Source organism: Benincasa hispida, chromosome 6, assembly GCF_027475165.1.
Source record: "Benincasa hispida cultivar pf3 chromosome 6, pf3_genome.v1.1, whole genome shotgun sequence".
NCBI lineage: Eukaryota > Viridiplantae > Streptophyta > Magnoliopsida > Cucurbitales > Cucurbitaceae > Benincasa > Benincasa hispida.
This window is the reverse complement of record NC_143483.1, coordinates 38,047,198-38,071,739: the sequence shown is the minus strand read 5'-3', so window position 1 is coordinate 38,071,739 and position 24,542 is coordinate 38,047,198. Positions and strand designations below refer to the sequence as shown.

The window sequence follows — 24,542 nt, the reverse complement described above, 5'->3', positions numbered from 1 at the left end:
ATATGGTAAAAAGAAATTAAAAGCCGACGAATCTGAAAATTGGCCCAACTCTCAAAAATAGAAATTAATTGCTATAAATCAATTTTGCAAAGCCTAAGAGTAGCATGAAAGGATTCAAACTGAACAGCAACCAATGGTTTGGTGAAGATGTCAGCAATTTGTTTATCCATACTGACATGTTCAAGAGATATAACCTTAGACTCAACAAATTCTCTAATGAAGTGGTGTCTGATATCAATGTTCTTAGTCCTATCGTGTGGAATGAGATTTTTGGAAATGTTGATAACATTCAACATCCTAGGAAACATCATACTTCTGAAGCATCTGTTTCATCCACAGAAGTTGGTGCAGCTACTACCAGCAGCGATATATTCAGCTTTGGGAGTAGACAAGGAAACACGATTTTGTTTCTTGTTGAACCATGATATAAGATTGTTTCCTAGGAAGAAACATCCTTTGGAGGTGCTTTTTCTATTTTATGAATTTCCAGCCTGGTCAGCATCGCAATATCCTACTAAGACTTCATTAGTATCAGAGGAATAAAGAATACCATAGTCCGCTATACCATTTATGTATTTGAGAATTCATTCACCACTTGTCAGATGACTTGTCTTCGGATTAGCTTGATATCGAGCACAAACTCCCACTGCATAAGCAATGTCTTGACTGAAGGAACTCTTAATGAAGAGCATCCATGAGCGCGTTCGGATATTTTTGATTTCATTGTGACCAAAAAACAACACATACATTCTATCAAACAGTTATGCAATTTACACTAATTAACGGCATGCTTTGATAAATATTATACAAGGGATTGAGTTCACATACCAGTTGAAGACTCTCTTCAATCTCGAACTTAACGTAGCGGAAATTACCCTCTACGAACTTTATCGCCCAGTAAAACAATCGGCTACGGCAGCACGATCGTCTATACAAATGGCAGCAACATGAACAAGCACAAGCAAGCAGAAGTGGGGATGACACCACCACTTGGAGCCCTTGGTATTCTCATAGTGAGAATCTAAAGTGTGGTCTTTGGTGAATTTGGTAGAGTTCGGAGGAACAGGCTGATCGTGTAGACGATAAGCAATTGGGAGAGAACGCTATCGTATAGCAGAGGTGCTTATCGTTTAGATAAGCTACACAATCATGTAGGTTTTACTAAGCGATCGTCTAGTAATAGGTAAACGATCGCTTAGAAAACGCGGCATGCTAGGCGATCATTTAGGAAAGCTAAGCGATCGTTTAGAGAAAGGCGTGTGATCTTTTAGATGCAGGTGTGCGATCGTTTAAGCGATGAAGCTTTATCGCATAGGCTCTCGGCTAAGCGATCTAGACATTTTCACACCGATTGCGATTTTTTCGAACTCCTTGCAAAATGAAAAAAAAAATTCATTTTATTCTTTGGTTACAATAACCGAATACTAAATTCTACCACTAACGCACGATTGAGGAGAATATTTCAGTCAATTATCATATAATTAACCAATTTAATTAATAAAAGAATATTATCATATTATATTCTTTCCCTATAGTTTGATATCGAATATCTACTGTAGTAATTTCTCCTCCACTTGATATAAATCATATTTATATCTAATTTTCTCCAAAAATAATGTATTTCATACATTTAGTCAATTATATCATATATAATTAACCAGTTCAATTATATCATATATAATCGAACTCTCTCTTGTCAATTTGAACATTTCAAACTGACCCCAAAACTGATTCTCGACTTTATCCAAGCTACCTAGGGGACCTTATGAACCTGTGGCTCGAAGCGTCAACGGTACGTGAATAGCTGACTAAACTCTTTAGCCACGAGATCCACCATCCGTTAACTTCCAGGCATTCTACTAAAGACCAATAGCTGAACTCTTTTTACCACAGATATATTTATGTGTCCATCGGATATAACCAATCATGAGTACGATGACCCTTCACAGATGCTCGTAAGTACAACTGGGCCAATTTACCGTTTTTTCCCTGTAGTTACATCTCACTCCTTAAGTATCATTGATTCCTCTAATGAACAATACAACATAGTCCAACTATGTGTGAACACCTCTCAGGCCAATAGAAGGTGTGTGGCGCCACATCGTTCAAGTCTTGGAATCAACCCTTAAGTAAGTTATCTATCTATTTACCCTTGCTTTGAGGAATGAGTGAATTTCATCTTGTATAGCTGAGTTCCCAGCTTCCAAATTAGACGAATCCCCAAAATGGTAGGTTTGAATCGGCGACCTGACCACTCACACCCATACAAATCAAAGGACTGCCCTTAATGGTAGGAGTTCCCAAATCACTCAGGATTGAGGTCATGTTACCTATGGTCATCCTAGTGAAGTGAAGTCTCTGTCATGAACGGTGTTATATAATGAGACGTTAACTCTTCGTGGTCAGGTCTTATACAAACTCTTTGTATAGGATGCTCCTGTTCGCATGTCCCCTATACGAATGATCAGGATTAGACCATCTGTGACAAGTCACAACACTTGTGACCATTCTACAAAGTGGGCTGCATCCGTAGCGTTACCAGGATAAGGTTTCCCTCATATATCCATATACTGTAGACCATTTTGGTTATCACTTAAGACATGATCCACTTGTATGTCATCACATACAGGCTTAAGTTACATCCAGATAACTAGGGATTTTAGGTTTATTGGTTTGTGGTAAAACAAATAAAATAAATAACTGAGCAAAATCAAGATGTGAAGTAAAATATCATATATTATATAACACAAGCGTTCGTACAAATTGTTTACAAACTACAGGACATGAGACTTTAGGGCATCAACCCCAATATGGACAACTAACTGTCAAATAAAGATGACTTCTAATCATGCTCCTGTATAAGCTCTTATCAACACTAGCAACATTGGAGTCATTGTTAAGTTTTGCATGAGTTGAGGCTGGAGTGCATTTGGGACTAGCTTTTTCAAGCCCAAACTTTTGGAGCATATTTTTGGCCTTTGGGATATAAATATTTCATCATGAAATTATTTTACTTGAAAACAAAGAAAATATGTTAGCTCTCCCACCATGTTCATCTCAAATTCTATTTTCACCTGATCATCAAACTGATCTACCATAGACAGTGTTGATCCACCAAACACAATGTCATCAACATATATTTGGGCGTTTACAAAATCTTCTCCTATTCTATTTATGAACAGGGTTTTTGGCAAAACTTTTTCGAGAATACCCCCTCTGTAATAAGAATTCTGCTAATCTCTTATACCAAGCCCTTGGGGTATGCTTTAAGCCATATAAGGCTTTCCTAAACCTGTACACATGTTGAGGACAAGATGGATTAGTGAAATTCTTTGGTCATTCAACACACTGTTTAGAAAGGCGTTTTTACATCCATTAGGTACAATTTGAATTTAAGTCGACAAGAAACTCCAAGAAGCAGGCGAATAGCCTCCAATCGAGCCACAGGGGCAAAGGTCTTATCAAAGTCAACACCTTCCACCTGAATGTATCCCTAAGCAACAAGCCGAGCCTTATTGCGAGTAACAACTCCATGTTCATCGAATTTATTTTTGAAGATCCATTTTTTTCCAATGACATTTGCAGACTCTAGACAAGGAACTAATTTCCATACCTTATTTCTTTGAACTACCTGGACTCTTCATGCATAGCATTCATCCAAAATTCATCTTTTAGAGCCGCATTGACATTCTTAGGTTCGATGCGAGAGGTGAAACAAACATTCACGATCGGTTTAAGATAGTTCACTTTCTCCTTTTTGCATGTACAGACAGTTGTATTTAACTCACCAATAATGTTATTAAGAGGATGATTCTTTTGAACACAACTGGATATGAGAAACATCTCATTCTCAACAACGACTGGATAAGACTTACTAATTTCACACATATTGCTGCAAGATGGAACGGGGGAACCGATGTCACTAGCATCAGATGCAACATAAGGTACTACCTTGATCTTCACCATTTTCACAGGAATGCTCAATATTTTGCAAGTCATCAACAATGCTATTGATGGATTCCATCACATTTCGAGTGCACTTGTTAAAGACATGATAAACACGATTATTAGAAAAGTACCCAGAAAGATATCTTTATCTGCTTTGGCATCCCATATCTTTCTAAAATCTCAATTAGTGAGAATATAACAGGTACTCTAGAACACATGAAAATACTTAACATTTAACTTATGACTTTTCCAAATTTCATAGTTTGTGCTCAATGTGCCAGGGTGAATAGAAATTTGGTTGTGGATGTGGCAAGTTGTATTCAGGGATTTTGTACTAGGCACACGTTTAGCATTCAACATTGTCCTTGCCATTTCCTGAAGAGTGCGATTGTTCCTTTCAACCACACCATTCTACTCAGGAGTTATAGGAGAGGAGAACTCATATTGAATACCCTCTAAATTATAAAGGGTTTCAAATTGAGAGTTTTCAAACTCTTTACCATGATCAGTCCTGATCCTCATAATTTGTACATCTTGTTCTCTCTAAAGTTAAAGACATAAAGTCTGACAAACTTGAAAAGTATCTGAATTTTCTTTAATAAAATGCATCCATGTGTACTGAGAGAAATCATTATATAGACATAAGCATATCTTTATCACTTAAGCTTTCTATTTGCATATGCCCTATCAGATCCATGTGTAGTAATTCCAACACTTAATTGGTAGTATGAGCAAGTACTTTCTTATGAGCAACTCTGACTTGTATTTTAGCTTGACTGGAGCCACAGGGTTGAATATTTCCTATTGCTCCATCTCCGTCTCCAAATGTACTTTCTTCAAAGGAGAACCTTTCCTATTGCTCCGTCTCCAAATGTAATATGACCAGAGCCACATGGTTGAATATTTTTAACAAAAGATTTCACACCTGTCATGTGCCTTGAGCACCCACTGTCAAAGTACCTGTCCTCTTTTGATGAGGCACAAAGAGAGGTGAAAGCAACCTGACATCTAATATCAAATTTAAGATTACCTTTTTTTTACCCTCCACTTAATTTTGGATTTCTGAACATATCTCCCTCGGTTAGGGAACCTGAGATGATTCTACCATAGCGTGTCACTCATTCTTCTTTTTAATTGAAAACAGTAAGATCGAATATGACCTTTCTTAACATAATGATAACAAATCCACTTTCTTTTTACAGACTGATTCCAGGGGATTAATGTTCATTCACTCGTTTTAGACAATGGTTAAGACATCACACTATCTTTTACAGGAATAAATCATTTAGAAAGAGAGGATTCTTCTTTGGAGAACTGATTCCCTGACTTGCTTAATCCAATGCCTTATTTATCAGATATCTTCTTTCCTAAGGATAAAATTTTGTTGAGATCATTTGTGCCAGAGTTGAGCATCTGAACAAATTTTGATAGTCTTAAGTACAACCTTGGTAGCTTGTAACTCTTTCTTTAGGTCGGATATGGTGCTCAGAAGACGACAGTTGTCGTCAATAAGATTTTCAATTCTCTTTTTTTTAACAGCTAAGACTTTTAAATCTTCAAGCCATATTTGATGAACTTCCTCAAAAGACAAGTTGTCATGAGAAGCAGTAGCTTTGTCAGGCTGGGTTTTAGAAACAAAATCATCATGACAGGATGTCTTACAGTCTTCAAGACAAACAAGGAAGAGACTTCCCACTAGCACATGTACTTTATTCTTTGACTCACGACAAGAATTTGTTTCCTCATTAGAGAAGGTAGCTGAAAATCCTTTTTTCTTCCTTTTGAGAAAGTTAGAACATTATGCCTGGAAATACCTAAAACCCTCATATTCACGACATTAAAGTTCCTTTCACAAACACCTTAACCACCATTGCCTTCTTTGTCGCTTTCAGTTTTTTTGACAAATTGATTTTCCTATCTTGAAATATTATTATTGTTGATGTTATTCATATCTTTAACATGTGAAGGGAACATATGGGCCACGAGAGGCAGAGCGCTTGTCCCATCATCTAAGAACTTTGCCAAATTGTTTTTCCAAGAGAGATATAGATTTTACTAGATTCTGATCAGATTCTTTGACTTTACTTGACGAGTTATCATCATTCACCGAAGTCTGCAAAGCAATTCCTTTAACTTTTTTTTCCCTTTTTTAGTTTTATCAACACAGGTCATTTCAAACGTTAGAAAAGAACCAAATAATTCATCAATTTTCATGGTACTAATATCTTGCGCGTCTTCTATAGCGGTAATCTTCATATCATATCTTTTAGGTAATGATCGTAACACTTTACGGACAAGTTTCTCCTTTGAAATTTTTTCTCCAAGAGCAAAAGATTCATTAGCGATATCAAGAAGGCGTACATTAAATTCCGCAACACTCTCATCATCACGTATTTTAAGAGTTTTAAATTGAGTTGTCAAGTGCTGCAACCCTAACATCTTTACTTTTAATGTTCCTTCATGGGTCACAACAAGTATCTCCCATGCTTCATTATGAAGGATACCAAATTGAAGGGAATCTTGAGCGGAAGCGGATCGTCCCAATTTTCATTCTCATAGAATTTAAGATTTTACAGAAAAGAAATAGCAAGATATGCATTTGAATAAATTACAACATGCTTAATTAAAAGAAAAAAGAGTTTAAAAAACCTTTACCTTTGAAGAACCCAGTAGAGAACCCAGGAGTGATGGGCTCTGACTATTTGGAATGAGGGAATTTAGATTTGAGTAGAGAAGAGGAAGAATTAAGATTGTTCACTAACAACCCAAAAACTCGCAGTTTTTTTTGTCTTTCATACACACTTAATCTCGAAGAAGGAGACTCTCTCCTCCCTTTCAAAAATGCCAAAAATATCAACCACCCACTTACGTGGATGGAGAGAAAATGGGGGAAGGGAGTTGTAACTCCCTCCCTCATTTAAAATAACAAATTATATATATATATATATATAATTATGATAACTAACTTATCATATAATATATATATAAAATTATATGTTATATCAAATATAACATATAATCTGTAGTTTTAATATTGTATCATATACAATATATCCTATAGATTCTTTTCTCTCTCATATGACATTTAATATAAATCACATTTAATATAAATCACATTTATATTAAATTTAACAATTATGAATCCAATTCATATAATTCATATTCAAATATTTATTTCCTCTCACTAAAGCTATAATGTATCAAATACATTATAATAATTATATCACATATAATTAAAACAACTTAATTATATCATATATAATTAAATCCCTCAATTAATTTGAACAATTCAAATTAATCCAAAAACTTATTATCATTTAATCCTATTGAGCTACCAAGGGAACCTCATGGACCTATAGCTTGAAGCTCCAACGATACATGAATAATTAATTAAACTCTTTAATTAAACTATTCATCATCCGTTAACTGTTGGACACTCCACTAAAGACCAACAATTGCACTCTTCGCACTACAGATATATTTCTGTGTCCATTGGATATAACCAATTAACAGTACGATGACCCTTCACAAATTGCTCGTAAGTACAGCGAGGCAAAAATTATTATTTTGCCCCTATAGTTACATCTAACTCCTTAAGTACCACTGATTCCTCTAATGAGCAATAAATCATAGTCCAATTATGACTAAACCTATCTTCGACCAGGAGAGGGTGTGGCGCCACATTGTTCAAGACTCGAAATCAGCCTTTAAGGGAGAAATTTATCTACTTATTAGGATCTGGGGGAATGAGTGAATTCCTTCTTGTGTAGCTGTGTTCTCAACTCCCCAATCAGAGAATCCCCAAAATGGTAGGCTTGTTGAGTCAGCGATTTGGCCACTCTCACCCACAAATCAAAGAACCGCCCTTATAGGCAAGAGTTCACAACTCACTCAGAATTCAGGTCATGTTACCTATGATCATCCTAGTGAAATGTAAGTCTCTATTATGAACGGCGTTATATAATGAGACTAAACATTTCATGGTCCGGTCTTATACAAACTTCTTTTTATATAATATCCCCGCTCACATGTCTATACATGAATGATCAAGATCATATCATTTGTAGCACACTTTACAACAATTGTAACACCTACAAAGTGGGCCATACTCGTAGTGTCACTAGGATAAGGTACCCAGTCTTATCCATCTACTACAGACCATTTAGGTTATCACTTAAACATGATCCACTCGTATGTCTCTACACACATGTTTAAGCTACATGATAATCTTGGATGTTAGTTTATTGGTTTGTGATTAATGCCACAAAATGTGGAATAAAATATCATATATTTTATTAAATGAACAATGAGTTTGTTTAGATCATTTACAAACTGTAGGACCCTACAAGATTTAGGGCATCAACCCCAACAGATTAGTGTAACATACATATTGATTAACTTGAAAATGTTTTGATCAGCCCCATTAAAGATAGCATTTAGGGCTCACGAATTTTCATGAGAGGCTTGATATTCCTATTCAAACCAGTTATTTTCAAGCTTTTGCCTGACAACCCCATCTTCGTCAGTAGCTGTTGGATGTGACCAACAATTAAGAACTACCTTCCAAGACTTGCTATCAATAAATTTAAGAAAGACAGTCATTCAGGCCTTCCAATAGGAATAATTTGACCAATCAAGAGCTAGTGGGCGTGTTGTAGATCCACCTTCCTTGATCGACTCCATTGAAGACTCAATGAACAAGCAGTCAACTTGCCCTGATACTAATTGAAAATTAGATGAATCATAATAATGCCACAAGGTAGGAAAAATGCCACCAACAAAAGTAAAGACAAAAAAAACAGAAGCAAAGGTAGAGAAGATGAACACAAAGACTTGTTAACCCAGTTCGGTGTAGTCATACCTATGCCTGGGAGACTTTCCGCCTAGGTGAAAAGAGATCCACTAGAGTGCAACTTAGTTTTGCAATATACACTACAACTAAGATTACATAAAATTAGTCTATACATGATTGAATACTAGTGAGCAAGTTAGGCTCCCCCTAACACTGATACTACTTCCAATGAGTTTGCAAGATTAAGGCTCCCCCTGAATTTGATGCTGCAACAATAACTTCACCCCCATTTCACCTACTAGTTGAAATAACACTCAACCAGCACTTTACCACACCACTACGAAGAATCTACTTGGACAGACCAAGTTTCAAAAGAATTGCATGACTTCTAAATATCACATTGATTAGGTAGCCACACAGAACACCCGAGATTCTCTCTATCTTTCAATCGATCGACCCTTAAGACAAAAACTATAGTTTACCCTCAAAGACAGATGAAACACAATTAAATACAATCCTCATAAAGCAAGAAAACCACCAACAACGACAGCACAAATAAGGAAAAAATCAACCCAACAAATCTGTCACCAATAAGGAAAGAATATTAATGCTAAGTTAGAGTCAAAATATCCAACATAATAAAAGAAAATATTATCAATCAACTAACACCGTAACAATGTTTAATGAGTATCCTTAAAAAATTTTAACGTTTTTTTAATAATACTTACTTTTTAGTTGAATTACATCCATCTTTTGCATTTCAATCCAACAATAGGGTAGAAGAAAAAAAAATACCACAATTTAATAAAAAAAAATTATCACATGACAAACTGTAGTTAAACGATTAAATTGGATGTATTACAATTAAAAAAAAAACGTCAGCAAACCAGCTAGCACATAAGTAATTTATTTTATTTTGAGTAGTTTTAGGTTTGTGAGTTATTGTGTATTATTTTGTAATAATAGCATTTGGGACCAAAAGAAAAAGGAGGTTATAATGATCCACAGACAAACAATTAATGAGAAAATTAATTAGATGGAAATGGGAACCAACATTTATAAGTTGACAATTAAAAAAGGCTGTTTATTATACGTACAAATCAACAGTATAAATATTTAAAGCACATGCTTTGCTAATCCCTATGCTCTCTTTGGGGACTCCCAAACTTTGTTTTCTTATACCATCTTATCACCTTTTCCTCTTTAGTTCTTCCTTTTCAATTTTTTTTTTTAATAATTATTTTCCTACCATTTTAAAACTTGAATGTCGTACCTCGAAAACACTATTATATAATCTAGAAATGTTTTTATTGAATTTTTGTTTTTCTAAAAAAATTCAAAGTAGCTTTCATTTTTGTTTTCTACTATTATTACCTAACTTTGATGAATGTTGATGTTATTGTGTACGTCGAAATCACTATTACATATTTTAAACGCGCTTTGAAGATTGTTTTCAAATATAGAAAAATGAATCAAAATATTTATAAATATAATAAAATTTTACTATCCATTTATAATAATCTGCGATAGATTACTATGTGTGTCTATTATCATATATAGTCTATGATATTTTACTATTATTTGATTGCATCTTTGTGAATGGAGGACTCTTTGACAAAAAAAAAAAAAAAATCATGCTTGGATGGATTTGGATACTCTGCCAATCTTTATTTCCTTATTTTATTAATATGTATATGACTTTTTTTTAAATAAGATTGAAAGTGAATTAAATGTTGATATCTTATGATTGGTGATTCAGAGCTAATTTTTCTTTATTCTATTTTAATTCAATTTTAAATGATTTTTTTTTTCATGTTTACGCTTCTTATTTTGAATGATAGAAATAATTGTATTCTTATTATTAATTTTGCACGAAATTTGTTTTTATTAGATAATATAAATTTTTTATATATTTTGGATGGTTTATATTTCTTACCATATATAATTAAACTATATTTAAACTATAAAACATGGAGAAAAGTAAAAAAAAAAAAAAAAAAAAAAAAAAAAAAAAAAAAAAAAAATACAAGAAACAATAGACAAAAAAATAAGTTATCAAATAAATTTATGTGTATCTGAACTTTTTTTTTATACCATGAGTTGTATGCGTACGCGCATCTCGACTAATCTCACAAAACAATCCGCTTGACCTTACAAGGCCTAACTCTACAAAAGCATATCATAAATGATGGACTCTACAAGGATACTATGGATTAACTCATGACCTCTTAGCTCTTTTTCAATGTCATGCCCCTTATTTACCACTAGGTCAATCCATGATGCATGGTTGAAGATAGAGATTAAAAACTTTAAAACAATTTGAAAGATAATTAAACGTGAGAGACTAAAACATATATTTATTTGTGAAAGTCAACATAGCTCAATTGATATACGAGTAAGGTTGGCAACAGGGCCAGGATGGGATTGTCGGCGAGGGGCGTCCCTCGTCCCCGACCCCGTGGGGGAAATTCTCCCCCATCCCCCCTGCCCCGTCCCCGCCTGGCGGGGACGGGGGCGGAGATTCTCCATCGGGGCTCCATTCCCCGCGAGGAATCCCCTACTAATTCCCCATGGGGATTCCCCATTTTTTAATTAAAATTTGGGCGTGACTTTTGGACTTAAATTTAGAATTCAGATATTTAATATTGGGTTCCATAACACTATAAGTCTATAAATTATAAACATACATATAAGTATATATTTATAAAATATTTAAAATATAAATATATCAAATCGGGTTCGAGGTCGGAGTCGGGGCGGGGCGGGGATACCGTCTCCATCCCTGAACGGGGCCTCGAAAAGTTTCTCCGGTTTGACCTCTTCCCCGACGGGACCCCGTAGGGAATCTTACCAATCCTACATACGAGCATATGAGTAACTATGAGGTCTTTGATTTGAATCTTTTTAATCCTAATGGTAGTAAAAAGAACATATATTTATTTAGACAAGGAAAAAAAAAAAAAAACCTTGTCCAAATAGTAGATTATAAAACAATTATGGTTTGCAAACCAGGTTTATTTCTTAAAATGGAAAAAAAATTACTTGCAAGTATACAATTAACAAGGCTTGCAAGTCTCTATAAACTTTATATGACTTGTAAGTTTATGATAGGTTAGTCTTAGAAATGTTAAATTATATAGGAAGAAAACGTTATCTAATAGGAAAAAAAATACGAACTCAGCCTGTGAATTACTAATAAACTAAAGAAAATTATCGCTATCAAACGTATAAACTTATAATTGTAAAAATCAAATAATATTCTTATTTGCACAATAATACTAGAAAATAGTATTTCTTGACGTTTTTTAAATGTCAAGTGTCACTTTTCTTTGATGTTTTAAAAAACATCAAGAAATCTAGTGTCAAGAATGTCGATGTTCTCGATTAAAAAAAACGTCAATAACAGTAACACTTGACAATTTTGAAATGTCAAGAATATTGACGATCTTGACAAATAAAAAACGTCAAGAACATTTTAACTTGATATGTGAAAAATGTCAAGATATACTTTACTTGATACTGAAAAAATGTCAAGAATATAGATGTTCTTGACAAGAATAAAATGTCAAGTGCAAGACTTTTTGATAGTTTTCACTTGTCAAGTATATTTACATCTTGACACGTTTAACTCGTCAAGTATGCTTGTGATTTTTTTTTTTAAAAAATAATATGGATGTTTACCTCTAAATTGTTCCTGTATTGTAATCCAACAATCACATATGATATATTATGACAAATATCCATCAAAACAAATAAACAACCAGACACATTTTCAATCTTATGAACTAAAATTTTCTCCAATATGACAATAGATAACATTCTTCAATATTGTCATTATAAAATTTTATAACTCCATAAAGGATTTTCTAAGTTAACCAGAAGAATATGGACAGACTCATATGGACACTTCCAAAATAATATAAGGAACATAATTCTAACAGTCAACCCAATATGAATAGTTTAAAAAATGACACTTCCAAAACTTCTATCAAAACTATCCATCTACCCCATACTAACATAACTATATCATTCTACCCATAACAACTATCAAAACCACATTTGTAATCACTATCTCCATATGAACACATGAAACAAACAAAATATTACACCTATATGAATATGAAGTAAATCCAAAATTGATCAGTAGGAACAAACACATTCAAAATGACCAAATTGTATGAGCACCTATGGTCACATGTAGCAACCCAAAAATTCAGCCAATTCAACCCGCACCTCGTCTAACTCGATTTGTGAGTATGAGTTCATTGTATCAATCTATAAACATAAAAGCCAAATATTATAATGAATTCTAACCACAAATTCTAAAATAAAGTACACTTTAAAATAAAAACTACAAATGAAAAAGGTTAACTTACGTGTCAGTTATGTATCTTATATCTACCTGTGATGTTGTCCTCATTGAATCTAAGTAGTACACCATATCATCACATGCATTTGTAGTAAGTAGTGCTCAATTGATAGCAATCCAATGGAAATAGTTGGGCACCCATTTTTAACATCTATTAAGCATTTTATTGGATGAAAAGATTAGACACGAGTGAAGCAACCTGTAGGCTATGAAGTGATAAGTGGAAGCAAAAGCTAGTTGGGTTCTTAAGTTTCAAGCCTGAATGGATAGCAACCATTCCTCCAACAAGATTTTCAAACTCGACCTTTTGGAAGTCTGCATCGTCAATCATGGAAGTAAATTTCTCCTACATCCCACGATATTAACATCAAGAAAGATCCTATTCCCAAAGCATAGCTACCTGCTACTGGTTCAATGCTTAGATAACTAAATAGTAATAACACATCTCATCCTTTTTTCTTTTGGAAAGTTTATCAAAACAAAGAGTGGAGTGATTATATTAATTCTTCATGATTTTATCATAAAGCAGTCGTGGAAATTAAGCAAATTAAATGATGTCCAATCAGTTCAACAATAATCACAAGAATATAAAGTTCTAAAGAATTCATAGTCAATAAATAGGTTTTTTCATTTTCATTCTCTCTTTCATTGAACTTCCATTTTTATCTTTTTTTAATCATCAAATTTATTGTGTGGATCATGGACATAAAATTTTAGTATTGGTTCTTGAGATGGAGAAAAAGAATTGTGTAAGACGCGAGAATGGAGAGAGAAGAATTGTGGATTTAATTGGAAAGCTAAGGAGCTTACTTATGGAAATAGAGAAGCGAAGAACCTATGACCATACGTCCCATGGCCATGGTAAACTTGAGTAAGTCAACTATTCGAGAATACCAAAATACTAAAGAACGCCATAGAAGGATGGAGGAAGGAATTTTTGCAGCGCAAAATGGGATCAACAGGCGAACCTGGTCATCTCAACTAGGTTGACACCACCTTAGCACCCTCATCATATTCTAAAAGATACAAGATGAAGATGTCAATGTTTAATTTGAAGAGAATAATACAACTCAATAAACTTTTAAAAACCAAGAAATAATGCAGTATCTAATCTAGTGAAGTAAAAAGCTCTTCAATTGAGACAAATAAAAATTTGTGTACTGAAGTACCATTGTCTCGAAACAAAATTTCCCATCTTCATTATTTCTATTTTACTTTTCCTTTTTTCGTTTCTTTTTCTTTGAATAGCATATTATAGAGGGGAAGTGCAGTAAATCAGATGAACGATAACAACAAACCCTATTGGTGCTTGAAGTTCAAGCATCTGGCTTCCTTTGATACGTTGATCTAGCCTATGTTTGAGGTGAGGGTTTGCTGCCAAAATCAAGAGCTTAAAAAGAAACTTATTTTTCAAGTCCCTTGCTTAATTTTCCAACCTTAAATTTTTCTCAAACACAAATTGCTAAATGCAAGCTTCTTAAATACTAGGCTAACAAACCCAGACTCGCGGCCTTTTAAAGGTAGGTAGGTGGTTTTTCCTTTATAATTCTCCAAAAAGTATACTGATGCTTGAATTGTTGAAGTGAATTATGGATGATATGCGATGGTGAAATTGCGTTGTGTACTCAAGTTTCCTCAACGGAATCCAAGTGTAAATTCCATTGAGTTTCCTGGTAAGTCCAGGGTCGAATTCAGGGACTTGTGAAAATAGATTGCGATGGTAATTTTTATGAAAACCTTGTGGTAACCGGTAACTCAATTAATTGTTGATTTTTTGTTGATTACATTAATGAAAAAATATACAAATGCGGCGGATTTGAGAAAAGTCAGTTTTGTGATAGATACACTGAGTATGCGGATAAACGGGTTAAGGAGATCTTTAGCTAGCGTTACTGGGGAATGCGTAAGACTATGCGATCATGCTACAACCATGCACAACAAATCATTTTCCAATGCAAATGCGATGCTCCTAAGTCTAGGATGCATGTGTTGAATGCAAAAGTGTCCATAGAGCTTATCCCTAAGTCTTTATTTTTTTTCCTATGCGATGATGCAAAATGCATAAAGGCAAGGTAACTGCATACAATCATATCCTATCTCTAGCTGTGATGCTTCATTACACATCCCAGTGTCAGGGGGGATATAACAGTCTTATTGCATCAACTATGGCTTACATTCATTAAGAAAATAGGTGGATACCTTCCATTAATAACTGGCCGTTTTGATTCTTTGGAACAACTCGATGAATTTAGTAGATCTTTTTAGGAGGACCAAATGACTCTTGATAAAACTTATCCTATTTTTACAGTGCGATGGTTGGAGGTTCACGGACTAGCTATACCTACCGTTTCTTTTTTAGGGTCAATATCAGCAATGCAGTTCTCCTGCCTCAATATCGATTGAAAGCATGCGCTAGTTATGGGATGGGAGTAAGCAAACTCCTTATTCTAGTATTCTTCATAAAAATAAAAAAAAATAAAAAATTCCAATCTCCATATCCTATCTCTAGGATGCATGTGATGTGTTGATAACAAATAGTGCTTATTCCTAAGCTCCTATCTCTTGATTATACGTTCTAATCTGACTCTTCCGGGCCTAGATTCTAACCTGGCCTTCCAAAGCCTAGATCCTGTCCTTAGACTACCCTCCCGAGTATCTCTAATGGACGAATGAAGCATAGATAATATAAGATAATCGCATAGAATGAAGATTCTCTAGTTGTGCTAGCTAAATGATTCTCAACCCATTCAACAGATTTAACTACTTATGCGTAAATAACAGAAAGTGAACAGATGTAGAGAAGGAAATTCCATTTTTATAAATGAGTTTGAGTACAAAATAACAATGGAAGATAAAGGTAGAGAGCCTGGTAGCAATTCCTTGTTAACCGAGACTTTTACACTGTCAATCTCTATTCGGTTCCAAAGATATTCCTGCTTCCGCAAGCGTCGGCCCTCCCTCTGTTTTGGCAACTTCTGGCGCTCTCCCAAGCTTACCGAAATGATCTGTCAGCATCACCTTCCTCTCTCGCATCCGCCTTAAAACAAAAGGAAAACTATGAACAAAGATGTGCGAACTGAAGTATGAAATTTCGAACTACTGAACTCCTTTCCGCCTTGCATCATCGCATAATCTGCACAAAAATACAAAAATCAACTGTTCTAATACGATGAACGCATGTGACCGCAATATTATGAAATTGATACTTAATGGACGCAATTTAACATGTTTTATCAACGCAAGCCAACATTATTTAAGAACTTAGCACTATGATAACGTGCATTTCTGCCCGTTATCATATACATACATTAATTATCCCTTTCTTCTATTCTTATTCTTCCTTTGTTCTGTTTTTCAATTCTCTTTCTTTGTTCTTTCATTTTCAGCCTATACAACTATCTCTCATATTAGAATGTTATTTTTCTTCCACCCATCTTTGAATAGCTCACATCATATCCCTTGTATTTTTTTTTAATAAGAAACAAAATTTTATTGAGAATAAAATGAAAGAAGATGTTGGACATAAAAATTGTGTTGAGAATAAAATAAAATGAAAGAAGATGTTCAACATCAAATTCATAAGCAAGGAAGATGTTGGGATATTTTAGGAATGCGTTTTGTTTTGTTTTATTTTTTATCATTTAAGGATAGATGGGTTTGAACATGAAATCATGCGTTAGACATAACTTATGTGTTTGCTCCCATGCGTCTGAGGTCATGCATCGGAATGATGATGTGTTAATCTTAGCATGCAATGACCACGCATTCCTATCACAAGTTTTCTTACGTTTGCACCAAGTATAACACAAACGCAAGTTTCTCGGGTAATCCGAGGTCGAACATGGGGACTTGTCACTCAACAATATTTGTGAAGTGATGCGTTTGAGGTGATGAATAAGAATAAAAATAAAGCGAAGAAGGTTTAAATGTTTTACACACTACTCCTACTCCTAACTAAACAGATTGAGCAATAGAAGACTTGCAATGAGAATAAGTAGAAACACAACAACCAATAACGCATAGTAATGTTTACTATCTTAAATCACCCGAGTAATCCCAACTCGTTACACTAACGCATCACACCTCTCGGTGGTCAGCCGTATGACTATATTTCTATAGTGCATGGTTGCGTCAAGCATAAGATTATGCCTATCTCTAGAAACAATACGAACTTTGCTTAATGTGTTCCATCCCTTACCTTCTCAGGCAGTTGGATGCGGCTACTTAACTTATAGACAAGCAATGTAGCATCCTATAGACAGGTGTTGCCACAACCTTTCACCAAGCAAAGAGGATTAACTCACTATACTCGCACAACACACACCTCTCGAGTGGTTGCTACATGCATCCTATCTCTAGGCTACACGATTAAGCATGCGATTGACTTTGATAAATAAACGCTGAAGATAAACTATGATAAAGATAGAGAAGATGAAGAAGACGACAATGCAGGAATGAAGATTTGCATTGATCACAAAATATCTTAATATCTCAAGCTAAAATGTAATACAATACATAGATTAGAAGGGAGATGAAGGACTCTGCGTCAAGGCTGCCAGTGGTTTCATGATTGAATGGTGGAGATGTCTCTCTCGAGCTCTATCTTCGGCGAATGCTCCGATCGTCACTCAGTCTGGGTTATGGAGATGAAGAATTGTCACTGGAAATCTCTTTCAAGATCTCATCTGTGATCACAAACTTCTGCCTTGAGGCAGAAGCTCAGATATCTTAAAATGAAGGTCTCAAAGGCTATTTATAGAGTTTGGACGCCGACAGCTGTAATGATGAAGGTATGGCTCACTGCTGCTTTTATCGCAGTATGGGCATTGTCACATCACCTTATCTTGTTGATACTCCCAAGGTATGCGTCCGAGTTGAATTCAGCTGAAGTTATTAACGCGTTTTATCCATCTTGCGATCTTCTATTATGGTTGTCAATCCGTGGCCACATTCTCTATTTGTTCACCGTTTTCTCCTTGCGTTAGACGCATGTGTTTACCGCAACTTCCATGCATTAGACGCATGTGATTGTCGTCCGCGTCATCTTTGCGGTAGATTGGCTTCAGCGCATGCGTTTGTCTGTGATTGTTAGCTTCAAACGCATGCGTTTGATTCCTACGAAAGCTACAAATATAGACACTTTGGCATGGAATAACGCATAATATTGGGTCAGTGAGGATTTAGGTGCTAATTGACGTAAAACTCAATTTTTCACAAATTCTAAGTATTATCAATACGTTTTTTACTTGTTAGCCCTCATAATTCTTCTAAATAAAAGGCTTATAATAACTGGCATTTCTGCCAGTTATCAGAAGAGATTAGCAGACACAAACCAAATTAGTCATTAGAAAAAGAGGGAAAATGAAAGAGTACCGTTTGAAGGTGAGAGTACTAGAAGAGGGAATCGTTCATGTGGAGGGTTTCATTGGTGAGGGTTTCGATTGGCAGAGGCCAGAGGTTTCAAACAATAGGGTGAAGGTTTCGGCGGTAGAGTTTGATCAGCCGGCGATCAAGTTTGAAGGTAGCAGCCTGAACAACGTTCACATTCGCATTTGCGTGGAGGGTTTCGCGTTCACGTTCGCACGACAGAGGGGTGAAGGTAGTTTTGATCGTCTGGGGTTTAGACGTGGAGGAGGCTGGCGGCAGCTTGAACAACGTTCAACTTTGCATGGAGGGTTTCGACGGCATGGAGATCTCAAGTATTTTGAGGGTTTCGTTTTTTGTTTGGTGAAATCGCAAGGGGTCAATTTGGGTGTTTGTGTTCGATTTGGGTGTGAATGGTCCAAATTTTGGAGAATAAAAATAATAAGGAAATAATTTCTATTTGCTTATATTCTTGACATTTAGAACATGTCCAAAAAACATAGATAAAACTTGACATTTTTAAAACGTCAAATAGTCAGCGTGAAAATTTTTTGGAAAAACACACAATCTCCACATTTTTTAAAAATTTCTTTGACTTTTTTTTTTTTTTTAAATTACTTATTTCTTGATATTTTTATATAGTAATGTCAAGTATTTAAAATTGCAAACGTCAAGAAATGTAGTTTCTTTTGTAATGAAAAATAATAAACTTGGTTTCTTAAAAAAATTCCAAAATTTGTTCTAATGATTAGCTATATTAGGACTTCTACTTATCGCTCATTGATATAAACACTTTTCTATCCATGCTCTTCTCTCTCTAACACTCTCTCTTCATAAAAGTCTTAAAAAAAATCTTGAGTATAGCACAATTAGTTGAGATATTATAATAATCTCAACAAAGGTCGAATATTGTTCAAATCCCACCCCACATGTAGTTGAACTCAACAAAGAAACAAATTCTCTTTCCAAAACATCAGTTTTTTTCCTTAATTTCAACTTAAAAAATGCAAAAGTTAGAGAATTAAAACGATGAGACATGAACTATATGTACGAGCGATCAAATGAAAAAATATAACATAACTAATAAGTACACAAAATGACCATCAATGGTAGTTGGCATGTATTACATCTCTTGATGATGGAATTAAAATGACGAGACATGAACTATATGTACAATCTATCAAACAAAAGAAAATGTAAACCTAACTAAAGTAAGCATAAATCTTTTTTAACAAGAAACACAAGAAAATGATTAGTAGGTGCACATGAATAACTAAAATAATTAACTCATTAGTGGTAATTAATTGACATTAATTATCTCTCTTAACGTTGGAAGATCAAATTTTCATTCGCTCTTAGGTGAAAAATAAACAAAAATAATACAACGTAATTTTTTTTTAATGTACGTATACAATTTTCTAATCTAACTGTGGGTGATGGAAATGTTGCAAAATTAATTATTTAAACTTTGTAGAATCACTTAGGGTGGCTCTCTTTATGTTCTACTTATTAATAAAGCTTAATGAACTCATTAATATTCTATATAGATCAAATTAATAATTTCATGATCTATCTTTGTAGCTTCATTCTACAAAGAAATTAAAAATCATGCTATCATGAAATGGAAATGTTTTTAAGCTAGTTTCATCTATCTTATTAATGCACCAGCTACTTTAGAAAACTCAATCTAAACTCTATTATTTTAGCTAAATCTAAATTTTACTTTAATTTTGAAAGTTTTATATATATACTTCTTGGTATTAATTACTTACTTTTAAGGGAAATTTTCAAAAATAGAAAAATAAGGAAAATTATTTAAAAATAAGGAAAATTATTTACATAATATAACAATATTTTAATCTTCTTTAATAGAGGTTAATAGAAGTTGATAGAAGCTAATAGAAGTCTATCAATGTCTATCAATATTTTTTTTTTCTATTTCTGTAAATAGTTTGACATTTTTCTATCTTTGAAAAATTTTCCTATTTTTAATATATTTTTCTTATTTATCATTTTTTAGATTATTATATAGTTGAAAATTGTATATGTAATAGGCTATGTTTTGCATCCAAATGTTATCAAAATCATAAAATATGTACGATAACCTCGAAGTGAAAGATTTAATTCTCTCTCCTTTATATTGTCGGGAAAAGGTTTTATATATATATATATACTTTTAAATGGCATTTAAATATTTAAATTGAAGAAGTATAAAAGTTACCAAACTCTATTTCAAAAAGAGTTTTAATGTTTTTTTTTTAACCCTAAACTATGAAGTAAATATCTACCTAGAGGAACTATAATGTGTTAAAAAGAATTAGGAGATATAATGGAATCTTCCAATTGAGAGAGAGAAAGAGGGCACAACACAATTATATAATTATATTATAATATATTATGCTTAGAAGTTGGTTATAATATTTTGATTAGAGTGAACATAGATGGAAGCATTCAGTATAACATTAAACAAAAGGGAAAATCTTATTATTTCTTTCATTTTTTCTGGTGCAAGAAATCATAATTATAAGATAATATTAATTAATACAAATGGCTCTCATAAAATATATATTTAACACATATATTAATTTAATTTCCTCTTCCCCTCCTTGAATTTGCTTTTACTGGCATTATTCGAATTCTCTTCGCCACCCGCACAAAATCACTGTCACACAAATTTCATATTATTAATTATTCTTATTTTATTTACATCAAATTTTCAGAGAAGAAAAACGAAATAAAAATAATTTTGACCTTGGTAATTATTTAGATTTTTATTTTATTTTTTAAAAATTAAGTATATAAACATCATTCTACTTTCAAATCTATTCATTTGATATCTAATTTTTACCAATGGTTTAAAAAACCAGATCAAATTTTGAAAACTAAAAAAATAGTTTTTAAAAAACATGTTTTTGTTTTTGAAATTTTGGTTAAGAATTCAACCTTCTACTTTCAAATCTATTCATCGTAAAACGAAATTATTACCTAATCGCCCTGATTTTAAATCCAAAATTTTTAAAAACTAATGCATCAATTATATATAAATTTATATATAAATTTTATGCCGATGAAATCTTAGATCTCTTAGGTTTTTTGTTTATGAAAACCAGGCCTATAAATCTACCTCTACCCATAAATTTCTGTGATGTTATGTATTTTTTACTAGTGTTTTTTAAAAAAATGAAATATTACCGTATGGAGACTTAAACATTCAACTTTAGTTCTTAGAGGTTCATGAATTTTTTAAAAAATCATTATATAGATTCGGAATCTATTAAAGGATCTCATTGAATTAATTGTTCAGAGATCTAGACAATTTTAAACATCGAGAGACCATATATAGGTAGGAAAAAGTTCAGGAATTAACTTAACCAATAATTTATTTTCTGCCAATATTACGAGCCTACTAGGGGACTTTTGTTTCAGTCTTATGTTTTTCAAAATTAAATTGGTTTCTTAACCTCGAAATCCTTTTTTTTTTCTTTTTTGAGCAACAGTTATTTCTCTTTGATTATGATTTTAGTTTGGGGACTTTTTAAATATAAAAAAATATTTTAAAATATAATTTCAAGAGTACAATTATTGTTATGGAGTGTAAATATTTTTGTGAATTTTCTATTTATAAGAATTTCTCTTTAGTTTCAATACATATTTTCAAATTTTTAATTAAATTTAAAGAATAATATATGATTTTCTTTATGAAAAAATCTAATGAACAATTAACACAGAACTTTGTTGCAACTCTATAACCTACACTAGTTCAGTATAATTCAATAATATTTCATAAGAAAATTTTAATCTTGGTGTAATCCGGTCTCATTTGTTTATTGTTTTTAGTTTTTTTAGTATTAAAAAATTGAGCTGACCAATTGAATTCTTAACAACAAAGAACGAAGTTTCTAAAATTACTTTTTCCATTCTTAAAATTAAAGGGTTAGTTTCATTCCTTTTATTTCTCATGGTGTGGTATTCACAATTCCTAAAAATAATAAATAAAAATTTACATTTTTTCATTTTTGAAAATTTCACTTTGTTTTTACAAAAATTAGTAGAATCTATAACAAAACAATAAAGCTAGAGAAATAAATACTATTGCATAATTTTTAAAAATTAAAACAAAAAAGGAAAAATGATTGGTAAATTTGAGGGGTTTTTTTTTAAAAAAAAAAAAAAAAAAATCAAGTTTTAGTGTGCAAATCTCAACAAACTTAAAGAATAATGAGATTCATAGCCAACTAGCAACCTCAAAATTTTCAAAACGAATTATAATTTTTTTTTAAAAAAAAAACCCCAATTTTTTTAACCTAATTGGAGAGAGAGAAAAAAAGGAATGGATGATTAGTTACTAACTTCCAATTGAGATCACCAGCAAGAAGAAGATCATTTTCAATATCTTCATAAGCAACAATATGACCCGGAACCGCGTTCGTCAGGTCCAGCTGCCGCTCGCCGGAGTTTTCACCGCCGCCGCCTCCGCCGTCTTCATCGTCGACGAACATCCGTCTCAGAGCCTTCGCCAGGCTTTCATAGCTTGCATGTTTGTGGAGGCTGATCCGCTGACAGATCGCCCTCCCTTCCAGCACCACCGTCACCGGCGGAATCACCGCCGCAAAATCCTCTTCCCCCTCCCCCTCCGCCTGCTGCGGCGGACCCACTCTCCTCTCCGGCCACCGCCTCATCTTGAAACACTCTGCAGCGGCGGCGGCTGCAGGGGATTGTGTGGTTCGAGACTGGAAGGCATTCATCTGTGCTTTAAGAGAGAGTTTGGGTTTGTTTGTTTGGTAAAGAAAAATGATGATATATATATATGGATATGAGAGACGACCAAAGAAATTAAAAATTTTAAAAAATAAAAAAATTTTGAGAGAGAGAGGAAAAATGGTTTTAGAGAGAGAGCACAAATGTCGGAAAGAAGTCGGGCAAATGTCTGAAACCGACCCGATACATTTCTTCGAACTAGTGAATTCTAGTTTAGTAGGTAAAATATAATATAGAGACTATTTCAGAAAAAAAATGTTAATTTTGACATTAAATTTATTAAGTTTTATTAATTATAATCTTAAATTTTATTTTTATTAATTACCTCTCAAATTTAAATAATTGTTGTAATTTTAATCATAAATTTTTAAAAAATATTGTAGTTTCAATTAATATCAAGAATTTCTTACTCCAGACATTGTTAATTTTTTTTTATCATGCATTTAATGAGTTATAGAACATAAGTATGATGTGAAGTTGATAAAGTTTCAGAGAAAAACAACGAGTTTTTTTTTTTTTTTTTCTTGTTATGAAATTTATAAATTTTGAAGTCATTTGATGGTTAATTTGTGCATTTGGTAAAAGTTTTTTTTTAAAAAAAAATTGTATTTTGGTATAACTAAATTGGTATATAATGATTTTTCTACCTTTTCTCTCTTGCTAAAATTAGTAAACGAATTAATGAAAATAGACTCTAGGGATTAAAATGCATTACTTAATTAAATTTAAAGTTTATGGTAATGAAATTAGAAGTTTTTAGTTGAAATTGATACAATATAACAAATTTAGGGTTAAAATTCTTTTTTTTTTTTAAAAGAAAAAGATATACTAATCTATGTTGATTTTGGAATTATTGTTATAAGTTTAAATCTCAACATAAGAAGCTTTTCGAAGTAAACATTATTCAACAACATAAGAAAAGACACTACTAGGAGTATGTTACAAATCATGGATATCCCTCATTTTACATTGTTATAATCTAAAGAGAGCATTGGCAAAAGGAGAATTTTTTTTTGAAGAAAAATGCCTAGGTGTATTTCGGACATATCTATCTTTGTGTGTCCCACTAAATTGTCCAATCATAATTTGTCATGTGACAATTTTTTTTTTTTTTAAGATATCTTAATTCATTTTTTGGTGGTGTGAGTGATGAGTTGGGAAGCATAGAAATGGGTGCATCTGTATTACCTTTTTGAAAAAGCAATGATTAATTGCAATGCAATCTAATTCAATGCTTTTTTTTAACATAGTAAAAATAAAAAAAAAATCCTTTTTTGAAAAAAAAAAAAGATTGGCACATGGCACAGTTTA

The 24,542-nt window shown here is 33.0% G+C and overlaps 1 protein-coding gene across 1 annotated transcript; it reads right to left on the bottom strand.

Moving 5' to 3' along the window:
• Positions 1 to 20,848: 20,848 nt before the first annotated feature.
• IAA33 (indole-3-acetic acid inducible 33) lies at positions 20,849 to 23,410 on the bottom strand. Its single transcript, XM_039035044.2, has 2 exons — positions 22,824 to 23,410; positions 20,849 to 21,135 (listed from the first exon to the last, which is right to left on the bottom strand). Exons 1-2 carry the CDS (start codon positions 23,216 to 23,218, stop codon positions 21,060 to 21,062), a joined length of 471 nt encoding a protein of 156 aa, XP_038890972.1. The 5' UTR covers positions 23,219 to 23,410; the 3' UTR covers positions 20,849 to 21,059.
• Positions 23,411 to 24,542: the final 1,132 nt, after the last annotated feature.

Bases quoted from the DNA above. Each gene is read 5' to 3' on its own strand.
- IAA33 (XM_039035044.2), bottom strand. From the start codon at position 23,218: ATGAATGCCTTCCAGTCTCGAACCACACAATCCCCTGCAGCCGCCGCC. The intron at 21,136-22,823 runs GTTAGTAACTAA...TTTGTGTGACAG, and splicing joins GCTGGTGATCTCAATTGGAA to TGATTTTGTGCGGGTGGCGA.